The sequence below is a fragment of the Primulina eburnea genome, chromosome 6, assembly GCF_022965805.1.
Source record: "Primulina eburnea isolate SZY01 chromosome 6, ASM2296580v1, whole genome shotgun sequence".
NCBI classification, from domain to species: Eukaryota; Viridiplantae; Streptophyta; class Magnoliopsida; order Lamiales; family Gesneriaceae; genus Primulina; species Primulina eburnea.
In genome coordinates, this window is record NC_133106.1 from 26594855 (window position 1) to 26604359 (window position 9505).

General features: G+C 36.8%; 2 protein-coding genes across 4 annotated transcripts; both read left to right on the forward strand.

Moving 5' to 3' along the window:
- The first annotated feature begins 765 nt into the window (after positions 1–765).
- LOC140834005 (RNA-directed DNA methylation 4) lies at positions 766–5952 on the forward strand. 3 transcript variants are annotated; one of them, XM_073198574.1, is made up of 10 exons: positions 766–983; positions 1081–1164; positions 2132–2223; positions 2457–2528; positions 3616–3657; positions 4245–4384; positions 4471–4589; positions 4847–4922; positions 5014–5087; positions 5216–5952. In XM_073198574.1, the coding sequence occupies exons 1-10, from the start codon at positions 881–883 to the stop codon at positions 5494–5496; spliced, it is 1083 nt and encodes a 360-aa protein (XP_073054675.1). In that variant the 5' UTR covers positions 766–880; the 3' UTR covers positions 5497–5952. The 3 variants fall into 3 exon arrangements, with proteins under 3 accessions (XP_073054675.1, XP_073054674.1, XP_073054673.1); XM_073198573.1 differs by having other exon boundaries at positions 767–983; positions 2135–2223; positions 4838–4922; XM_073198572.1 differs by having other exon boundaries at positions 768–983; positions 4838–4922.
- A 432-nt stretch (positions 5953–6384) lies between these two features.
- LOC140834006 (cation/H(+) antiporter 15-like) lies at positions 6385–9247 on the forward strand. Its single transcript, XM_073198575.1, has 3 exons — positions 6385–6758; positions 6854–7858; positions 8009–9247. The coding sequence occupies exons 1-3, from the start codon at positions 6558–6560 to the stop codon at positions 9179–9181; spliced, it is 2379 nt and encodes a 792-aa protein (XP_073054676.1). The 5' UTR covers positions 6385–6557; the 3' UTR covers positions 9182–9247.
- Positions 9248–9505: the final 258 nt, after the last annotated feature.

A 9505-nucleotide genomic window follows, 5' to 3' on the forward strand; every position in this document is an offset into this window, starting at 1 on the left:
TTTATAACATTTTTAGATTGAAATTATTTTATTTTATTATTATATATTTAATATTAAAATATATAATTACAATTTTTTTGGTTATCTATTGAATACAAGTCGATATATTTTAACGTGTGATAATTTTTTTTAATCATGAAATTAGGAAACATAAATTTGTTAATTGTTAATTTTTTTAATTGAATAATATAAAATTATATATTTTGGACGGCTCAACGAGTCTTACCCAGATTGGATCCGTCGGGTTCGCATGGCGGGACGGTTCTAAAGGAAGCCGGGGGGCGGGACCCATGTTTGGTCAAACTCGCCCCAACCTCGACCCGTTGCCATCCGCTTGTTGTTTGTGAAATTTTTGAGATGTCTTACTTATTTGGAAGTTATATCGAAAGTTCTGTAGATCCAGAATTAATTTTTTTTACTTGTTTTTTATGTTAACTTTACTTTATCTTGATCGTTTATTGATTTATTTTAGTCAAGAGTAGGGGTTCTCACAACAATCTTTCTGTGCATCTCTTTAATATCGATCGATATGATCCATCGATCGGTATCACTTGATCATTCTAATCAATCTTAGTTTAAATTTCACGTATAAAACAAATTTATAAAAGCCGAAACACGAAAAAAGAAAAGAAAGAAGATGACATGAGAGTCGATACTTAACTTAGACCAGAATCATCGATTCAAATATCAGGTCGATCATTGAGGATTCTTTAGAAACTCCAAGAACCTGACGATATTGGGCTCCAATGTCACCAACTATATGAAATATTTAGTTAATTATATTATATTAAATTTAGGTAAATCTGTGGCCGACTGAATAAAAAGAAGCCTAGGATTAAAGCGTAGTCCCAATCCCTGAAATCGATTGATTCCACCGACAATGGCTGCGGTAGCGGAAAGCTCTTCACTTGTTCTGAAGAACGACAAGCCTGTCATCGTTAGGGTTAAACGAAAAGCTTTTCAGCACCGAGTCGATGCTTTTTGTGAGTGATTGGTTTGTTCTTTTGCGTTCCTCAAATGGGTTTTTAATTCGAAGCTTGGGGTCTTGTGATTTACTATCTTTTCCCCCCCTCCTTATAGGGCTGGAAATCAACGAGAGGCCTTTAAAGCGAGCGTTGCTGGACTTTGAAAAACTATCGGTATCCGAATCTTCTTCGACTAGAGGTAAAATATGCTTCTAGTTTTGGAATGTATTTGCGTTCTTTAAAGCATTTTTGTGCCATGTTTGATTTGATTACGCGTTAAAGGTTGTGGCAATTTTCTTTATGTTTGTTATGTTTCTTCGTTTTCGTTCTAAATTTAACTATCACGAGGTTATTATCATTTTGATGGTTGACTGTTGATGACCATATTTTGGGCTAAGCACAAAAAGATAGTAGAGGAAAGACAAATTTTGCTCGACTGAAATCTCTTTTCCAACTCCAAGTAGAAGTAAACAAGCAAATAAGCGGCAAATGAAGAAGACACGCGTGTCAGTACTTTTTGTAGTTTGCTAATGTTATATTAATTTATCTTTTAACATTTCTAATAAACTTGGAGCCGACTGCCTAGTGTGGTGAAATCAGAATTAACCAATTCCATTTATTTGTGAGGCCGCAATATGGTGATTGTGTTTGTATAGGTGGTCAACTTGTTGAATGTAGTCCTTATCGTGATGCAACAATCATATATATCCTTGGCATGGGGCATGCCACATATTTATGAGATAGAGGAAACAAAAACAAGTTAGACATTTTGAAAATAATCCAATAATTGGATAGGAAAGTCAAACATGGAAGAAAGGACACATGTTCAATTTTTATGACCCATATGACAATGTTTTTATATTAGTAAGTGTGGTCGGCTATATGGATCCTCTTATGTCATTGTGATCAATACATTCAGAAGTAATACCTGTCTTGTTCTTGCGGAGGGTGGTTATTTTGGGATTTGTTTTCTCTCCAACTTGATTTTTCATTATTTTAGTTCTTTTACGAAGATTCTTCGACTACATTTCATTGTTCGGATAGTTCTTCATATTATTTAATGATTGTAGACACATTTTGTTATGGATGATGCTTTGTTTTCATTTAATCTTAGCATCTAATGAACATGACTGCCTTCTTTGATGCATGTGGGTGATGTGATACAGGAGAGGAATTAAAGACCACAAAGATTCTTGTTCACCATGTAGAGACTGTAACTAGCTCGGAGAACACCATTGACGTGCTGCGATCTTTTGTGGTCAGTGTTAAACAAAATAATATGTTGGAGTACTATCAACATGTGATCAGTTTGTGGGTGTTAAGATTTATCAAAAAAAATTGTTGTCATCCTTTTTCATGTTCATGTTTTTTCCCCACAATTCAGACAATGATATCATGTGGTAATCATACTGGTTGCATAATGATATTATGGTTTTTTGAGTGATTGTTATCATGATTCATGAGCTGTCTTATCTACCTATTTTTTGACAGCCTAATTCATCTGATGCATGGGAACATGGAGGAGAGAATGAAGAGAGGAGGCGCAAGATAAAGACTGTTAATGTGAGCGCTCTCTCTCGTGTCTCATGTGCACAAAATCAGTTTTACTTTGACCTTGCACATTGTCAAATTGTCTCTGGCAAGTATATTTTTATATATTTTCACAAATAATTTCATACCTTATTCTTTAATCAACATGCTACACCTACTTGGGGTGTGCCAGTGCCCAGTAGAACTCTTAACGTGATACTCACCATATGACCATGAACCTCAATGGCCAATATTTTTTACTGTCATTGAACAACAATGAGTTCTAGGTTTCTTGCACTCTAATTCTTTTTAGTTAAATTTTTGGGATATCTTGTACATGGTTTTTGTCATGACCTAGAAGACTAGTGGCTTCTCTGACCTCCAGGAAAAGCTTGTGTTTTGGCTTTTGATTGTGATATTTGCATAACTTAATTTGTACACTGTCGTTCATCGTCTCGATTTTTAGAAGCTCCCTAATATAATATATATAATTTTTTTGACATTTTTTAATCAATTTGTATCTTTTAAATTGGAAGAATATGTCATTGATTTTGAGTTTGAATATGCGAAGATAAACAAGAAAAATTAGATAAAAGAAAAATGCCTAGGCGACCGTCTAAGCACCTAGGCGGTAGGTGGTTGGTGGCTGCCGGCCTACCGTTTTTTAGAATACTGGCCTCTGTTAAGATCCGAAGTTGTGGATCACAATAGGGGGTTGATGGAATTATGATGAAAATTGAGGCTTGTTTTGGGAGAGAACCTCACGATCTCGTAGATAGTTTGAGGCTCGTTAAAGAGAAACTTACGATCTTTTGGCACTAGGCTTTTAAGAAAATTTCTGTTTAACCATTAATTTCCATGCAATGAATCCTTCCCCATATCAACTACTAAAAGATCAAGGTAATTTTACATATTAACTGAAGATAAACTCAAATCCTAGCATAAATAAAATATCAACCTATCTGTAGAATGATCCTTTTATTCAAAAGAAGATAAGAAAACAACAAACCATGTTTCTAAATAAATATGATTGTAGAATAATTCATTGAGCTTGAACTTTCTGTCTTGTTGTAGGCCCATGACAGCCTCTAACCTTATCAATTGCTGTGTAATTTTTCAGAAACAAGATGAGTTACTGGTCAAAGCAAAGAGAAGTCAAGAGGTAAATTACATTAGTTTGTTACCATATTATCTGCTCACAGCATAAAATTTTATTATCTGTTGTTGGTTCACATGTGTGATTTTTTAAAAGATTTTCTATGTTTAAAACCGGTTACCAACTTATTATCTAATAAAAAAGAACTGACATAGATATGTAAAAGCAACTAGAGGAACAAAATTTCATCCCTTGTTTATGAAATTAGAGTACTTTAGATTCCTTTTTTTAAAAAAAAAAATTAACTGGTGAGATGAGCTACTAAAATTGTTCTCTTTCTTTTCTTTTTTTCTCAATAGGCTGCTTTTTAATTTTATGCTTGTGTGTCTCACTCATTCCAATTCTTCTGTTTGTAATGATTCTTGCTTTGTTTTATGGAGTATGGTAAGTTTCCTTTTATCAAAGACTACTTAATTTTGACATTTTAAACCACTCTATTTAAAGGCAAATTAAATGTTTTGGCATTGATATGGCCGATAATCATCCAGTCTTGAAATCATTTTTCTCAATGATATGTTTAAAATGCAATTAGTAACTACATAAAGGTAATTTTTGCAAGAGCTTATTTTATCCTATATTTTTCACACCTTCAGGTTTTATCAAGAAATGCACGGTATGAGCAAATATGGAGAAGTAGAAAAGGAAAGCAAGATTCCCAGGAACATGAAATGTGCCGCCTTTATGATATTGTCAAGATTGATGTTAATGAGCAGGAGATGAAGGTGAAACAGATGTAAGTCCTTTTTCATGTTGTATTGTTTGTGAACTGCATGAAGTTAGGCCAAGTGTTGATGCTGAGATCCTTAAGCTTCAAATTAGGGATACAAATTTGGGGAACCATGAGATGATGGCTGAATATTTACCTCTCCTTAGAGAAGTCTTGCCGACTGCTGCCTCAGAGATAGAAACTGATATTCAGGATTACGTGTCCATACAAGGTCTACAACCATCATTTTTCCTTTTTTTAACGTTGTATGAGGTGTTTGGTTTATAAATCATGCTCGACCCTGTTGATGGTGGGTGGTGCTTCATCACTAAATATTATTGAACATAATGAGATGTTTATTTAGATTCATTATTAAGAGTTATGATAGGATCCTTTGTGGTGCTTGGCATGTTATAGGGGCATCTGCAATCATATGGTTTTCATCTCTTGAGGTTTGTGTCCACGAACTGTGTTTTGCAGGATCTTCAGATGATTATGTATATGATTTCTACGCTGTTACGAATGATGGCAATGTGTACGCTGATTCTACAATTCAATACCCTTTGTGAGTTTTTATTTGTCTATTTGATGGTGTCCTTGATTTAGCATCTGCTTTTGGGATTTTACTTTGTATAGCATAAATTGTTCTGGTTTAGGGTTCAAGTTGACGATGACGACGACTACTATGATGGTCCAGATAATTCAGATTATGAAACTGATGATTCTAATGGTATCATCTCTCTCTCTTTTCTCACACACCCATATATAACATATCTGATATAACATATTTGAAAAGCATTTACGTGCCCACTCACATCCATGCACACCAATGAAGTTGCTTTTTATTGTTAATGTCAGCGGAAAACAATCCCTTGAATGATTACCCAGACGAAGATGCATCCGAGGAGGATGATGTTGGTGATGATGAAGTGACAAGCAGGTCTTCTGATGAGGAATCAGAGGATGAGAGCAGAACTTCTGGGAGTCGGTCACAGAGTCTGGAGAGTGAAAGGCAAGCATCAAACGAGGATGATAATTCTGGGCCTGATTACTGGTCAGACGATGCAGATCAGTTACCTGAAGATGAGATGTACAGCGAAGGAGATGTTGACAACAATTCTGGCTATGAATGGAGGTAGCTCGCTATTGGCTCTGCCGGATGCCTTGCAGTCTGAAATTTGAGTACTTAATCAAACATTTTTGCACTTGAAACTGAATTCAAAACCAAGACTGTCCCCTTGGAGAAAATAGGGTAGAGAGCTCCACGTTTCGGAAATTGTAGGTACATTATCTACATTCATTGGCTTGAGTATACTTCCAGAGCTAATGATTATAGGTTGCAATCTTCTGTCATTGAAGAACGTCGAAGTTGTACAACCACGCTCACCCATCTCTTGTTATGTTGCCTTGAAATCTACTATCCACTCGTGGAGATGTAAGCCTGATAAAAGGAAAGCACGAAATATGTCCTTTTAGCTTTGTGTCTCTTGGCATTCTGTCGAGGGCGGTTTCATTGATTGAACTATAACTAGCTATAGAATATTTGGTACTTTAGTTGCACCTAATATCTTGTGATTTAAATATTAACTTTTTTACCATGAAATTCTTTAAGATTGTCATAAAATTAACATGATAATTCTTTGTATCTTGGAAGCAAGATGTGAGATATAGCAGATATGGTATCTTTCATATTGATTGAAAGTTCGAAAAATCTAAGAATCCAGAAGAACATCGTTTGTGCAAATTGAGATAAATAATTTGTGTTTCCAATATACGAACCATTTATACGTGGTACACACATTTAACTAGTGACTTGTAATAAAAACAAAACAAAAACTACCCACTTTCCATTGAGATTCATTATACTTGATTTTTTAAATTCATTCTAGCGTTTGGATGGGCATATTTAAAAAATAATATATGATTCCAAATTATCCAATGCGTTGTCCAATCCAAACGCAGCCTAATGAGTCACAGTGACGTCATGTTTGTGATTAACTAACTTAACTGTTTTACGGTAACATGCGGCTGAAAATACAGCAATTGAGCAAAGTCCTCTCCGCTTCTCATCATTTTCCTCCCTCATCCAATACATGCAATCTTAGTTTCTTCCCTCTTCACTTTATTTTCTGAAGATACATCGATTCGAGCTTTAAAATAAAAAGGGAAAAAAGAAAAAAAAGGATCAATCAAGGCAAGAATGAATGCTGCTCAAATGGACAATACCATGTGTGCAGTTCGGCACAACCAGAGATATAGAGGGATGTTTTTCGGCGACAGCCCGTTTTTATTCGACACTCCGGTGCTCCTGTCGCAGCTCTCCCTTTCGGCTCTTATGGCAGCCATCATGCAGCATTTTTTGACACCCCTTGGCCAAAGTGCTTTCATATCCCAAGTACTTGTAAGCTGCAACCAATTCCCTCTTTGAATAAAAAGGAAAAAAAATTCAAAACTTGCATAACTTTTAGCTAATTTTGTTGTTCTTATATGATCAAGGCAGGAATAATATTGGGACCCTCATTTCTTGGAGGTGAGCCGGAGTTCAGAGACCGATTTTTTCCGATTTCCAGCTTCTATACTGTCGACACGTTCGCTTTTTTCGGTGTACTGTTGTTCCTATTCATCATCGGTGTAAAAACCGATGTAAATCTCATCCGGAAATGTGGGAAAAAAGCAGTAGCAATAGGCATATCTGCCTTCTCCGTTCCACTTCTCTTCAACTTCGTAATTGGCCAAATCCTAACACATACCGTACCACTAGAACCGACCCTCCACAGATCGATTCAATGGATTACCTCGTTTCAGGCCTTGAGTTCTTCCCATGTAATCATATGCCTGCTAGCCGATCTAAAGCTCATGAACTCGGAACTAGGCCGGCTGGCCATATCCTCATCCATGATGAGTGGCATCTGTAGCTGGTTATGGGCCGTAATGGTCTTGACAGGGAAACAAAGTTTACATATCAAGAAGGCGAAAACATTCCTTTTAATGCTGTTATTTTTTGGAGCCATGCTGTTCTTCGCTTTCTTCATCTTCCGGCCCACGATTCTTTGGATCATTCGTCGTACAAACAACCCGAGATCACTCAAAGAAAGCCATGCCTGCGTGATCTTCATCTTTGTACTGGCATCTGCACTTTTTGGTGAGATTATGGGGCAACATTTCTTGTTCGGGCCAATGATCTTAGGCGTTGTTGTACCAGATGGGCCACCTTTGGGATCCGCTTTATTGAATAGGCTTGAACTGTTTGTGTCCTATATTATGTTGCCTATTTACTTTGTGGTGACTGGTTCAAGGATTGATTTCTCTGCGATTTCAATGAGGAACTTTGTTGTCATACAATTCTTGGCTTTTTGTTCATTGATTTGGAAAGTGGCTGGTGTGATGGTGCCTTCTTTATATTGTAAGATGCCCATCAATGATGCACTCTATCTTGGTCTCATATTATGCAACCAAGGGATCATAGAGGTATTGATCTTGGGAAGAGCACTATCCACTGAGGTGATTTGCTTTTTATTTTTTCTCTATTTTGTTCATTTTCTTGAGTTCGGTGAGATACTGTTAAAATTTCCCAGTTTTAGTGGATCATCAATAAATGGTGACATACATATATACATATATGTGTCTATATTTAATTTTTTTTGGTTGCAGCTGATAGATACACAAATATACAGCGTCATGGTTATATCAATACTTGTCTTCACAGGAATACTTGCTCCCATTGTCAAATTCTCATACAAGCCCTTAAAGAGATACACTACTCAAGAGCGCATGACCATACAGCACATAAAACCTACATCAGAGCTGAGAATTCTTGCTTGTATTCACTATCAGGAGCATACTCCTTGTCTGATCAATCTCTTTGAAGCCTCCTACCCGAATCCCAGCGCACCGATTTGCTTCTACGTCGTCCACCTCATCGAGCTAGGCGGCAGAAGCGCTCCCCTACTTGTGGATCATAATCCAAGAAACGGGATTCCATCCCACACCAATGAATCAGAGCATATCATCAACGCTCTAAGATTTTTCGAGCACGAGCACAGAGGCAACACCACAGTTTACCCTTTTACTTCCATCTCGCCTCATGCATCAATGCATGATGATGTATGTTCCTTAGCAGCGGAGAAGAAGGTTTCTTTGGTCATCGTCTTGTTTCATAAGCATCCAGTGATCCACATACCTGAAGCAGAATCCAACGCTATAAGGGCAGTGAACACCAATATCAGCAGGAACTCGCCTTGCACAGTTGGTATCTTGATCGACCATGGTGCAATGACCTGTACTGGATCCATGCTTTCTCACAGGGACGTGTGGCGAGTCGGTGTGATCTTTCTCGGTGGAGAGGATGATCGGGAAGCATTGGCATACGGATGCCGAATGGCTAAGCATCCTAACATACGCCTGAATGTGGTCCGATTCTTGGATCATGACTTGGAGGGAACGTATTCTATGGAAATGCGGCGAGATTTGGATATGATAAATGCTTACAGAGACGACTGCACCAAGAATAGTTATTGTGAATATCAAGAAATATCGGTGAAGGATAGTGTGGGCCTTACTGGTGTTATCAGAAGCATGGAAAGTTGTTTCGACCTGATCCTAGTCGGGAGATGGCACGACAAGGATTCAAGACTTTTGGTTGGATTGGATGATTGGAATGAGTTTCCGGAGTTGGGATCCATTGGGGGTTTGTTTGTATCGTTAGAATCAGACAGCCAGGTATCAGTGTTAGTGATGCAGCAAATGAATGACTCGCAAGATTCATTTGCATCATTTGAGAATACACGTTGGAATAGCTTTGGCAGAGTATGGCCTCTTCGCTAGACTAAGATTATATTTGTTGTACAAATTGGTATTTACTAAAATTATTGTGTTTTTAATGAAATTTAAAGGTTTTTTATGACTTCAAGAAACCTCATATCTAGGACATAATGTGTTTTTTTTCTTGCAATTTCTATAACTCTTGCCCTGAAAAGTTGAGCACTAATGAATGAGAAACAAATTAAACCTCAATACTTGAATCCTTCGGGTATTTTAATAAATCACTTTTTTAAAAGAAAATTGCTCTTATATTGTTTCCAAAATTTTTGTCTTTCTAAAAATTTGATCACACATTCTGTATTCTTCTTTGAAATAAATATTATCAAG

What these genes read in the sequence shown, in the direction of transcription:
- LOC140834005 (XM_073198572.1), top strand. Translation starts at nt 881, where the DNA reads ATGGCTGCGGTAGCGGAAAGCTCTTCACTTGTTCTGAAGAACGACAAG. An exon ending in ACGTGCTGCGATCTTTTGTG is followed by an intron (nt 2,224 to 2,456) that starts GTCAGTGTTAAA and finishes ATTTTTTGACAG; the next exon opens with CCTAATTCATCTGATGCATG. An exon ending in TGAAACTGATGATTCTAATG is followed by an intron (nt 5,088 to 5,215) that starts GTATCATCTCTC and finishes TGTTAATGTCAG; the next exon opens with CGGAAAACAATCCCTTGAAT.
- LOC140834006 (XM_073198575.1), top strand. Translation starts at nt 6,558, where the DNA reads ATGAATGCTGCTCAAATGGACAATACCATGTGTGCAGTTCGGCACAAC. An exon ending in CTTTCATATCCCAAGTACTT is followed by an intron (nt 6,759 to 6,853) that starts GTAAGCTGCAAC and finishes TATATGATCAAG; the next exon opens with GCAGGAATAATATTGGGACC. An exon ending in GAAGAGCACTATCCACTGAG is followed by an intron (nt 7,859 to 8,008) that starts GTGATTTGCTTT and finishes TTTTGGTTGCAG; the next exon opens with CTGATAGATACACAAATATA.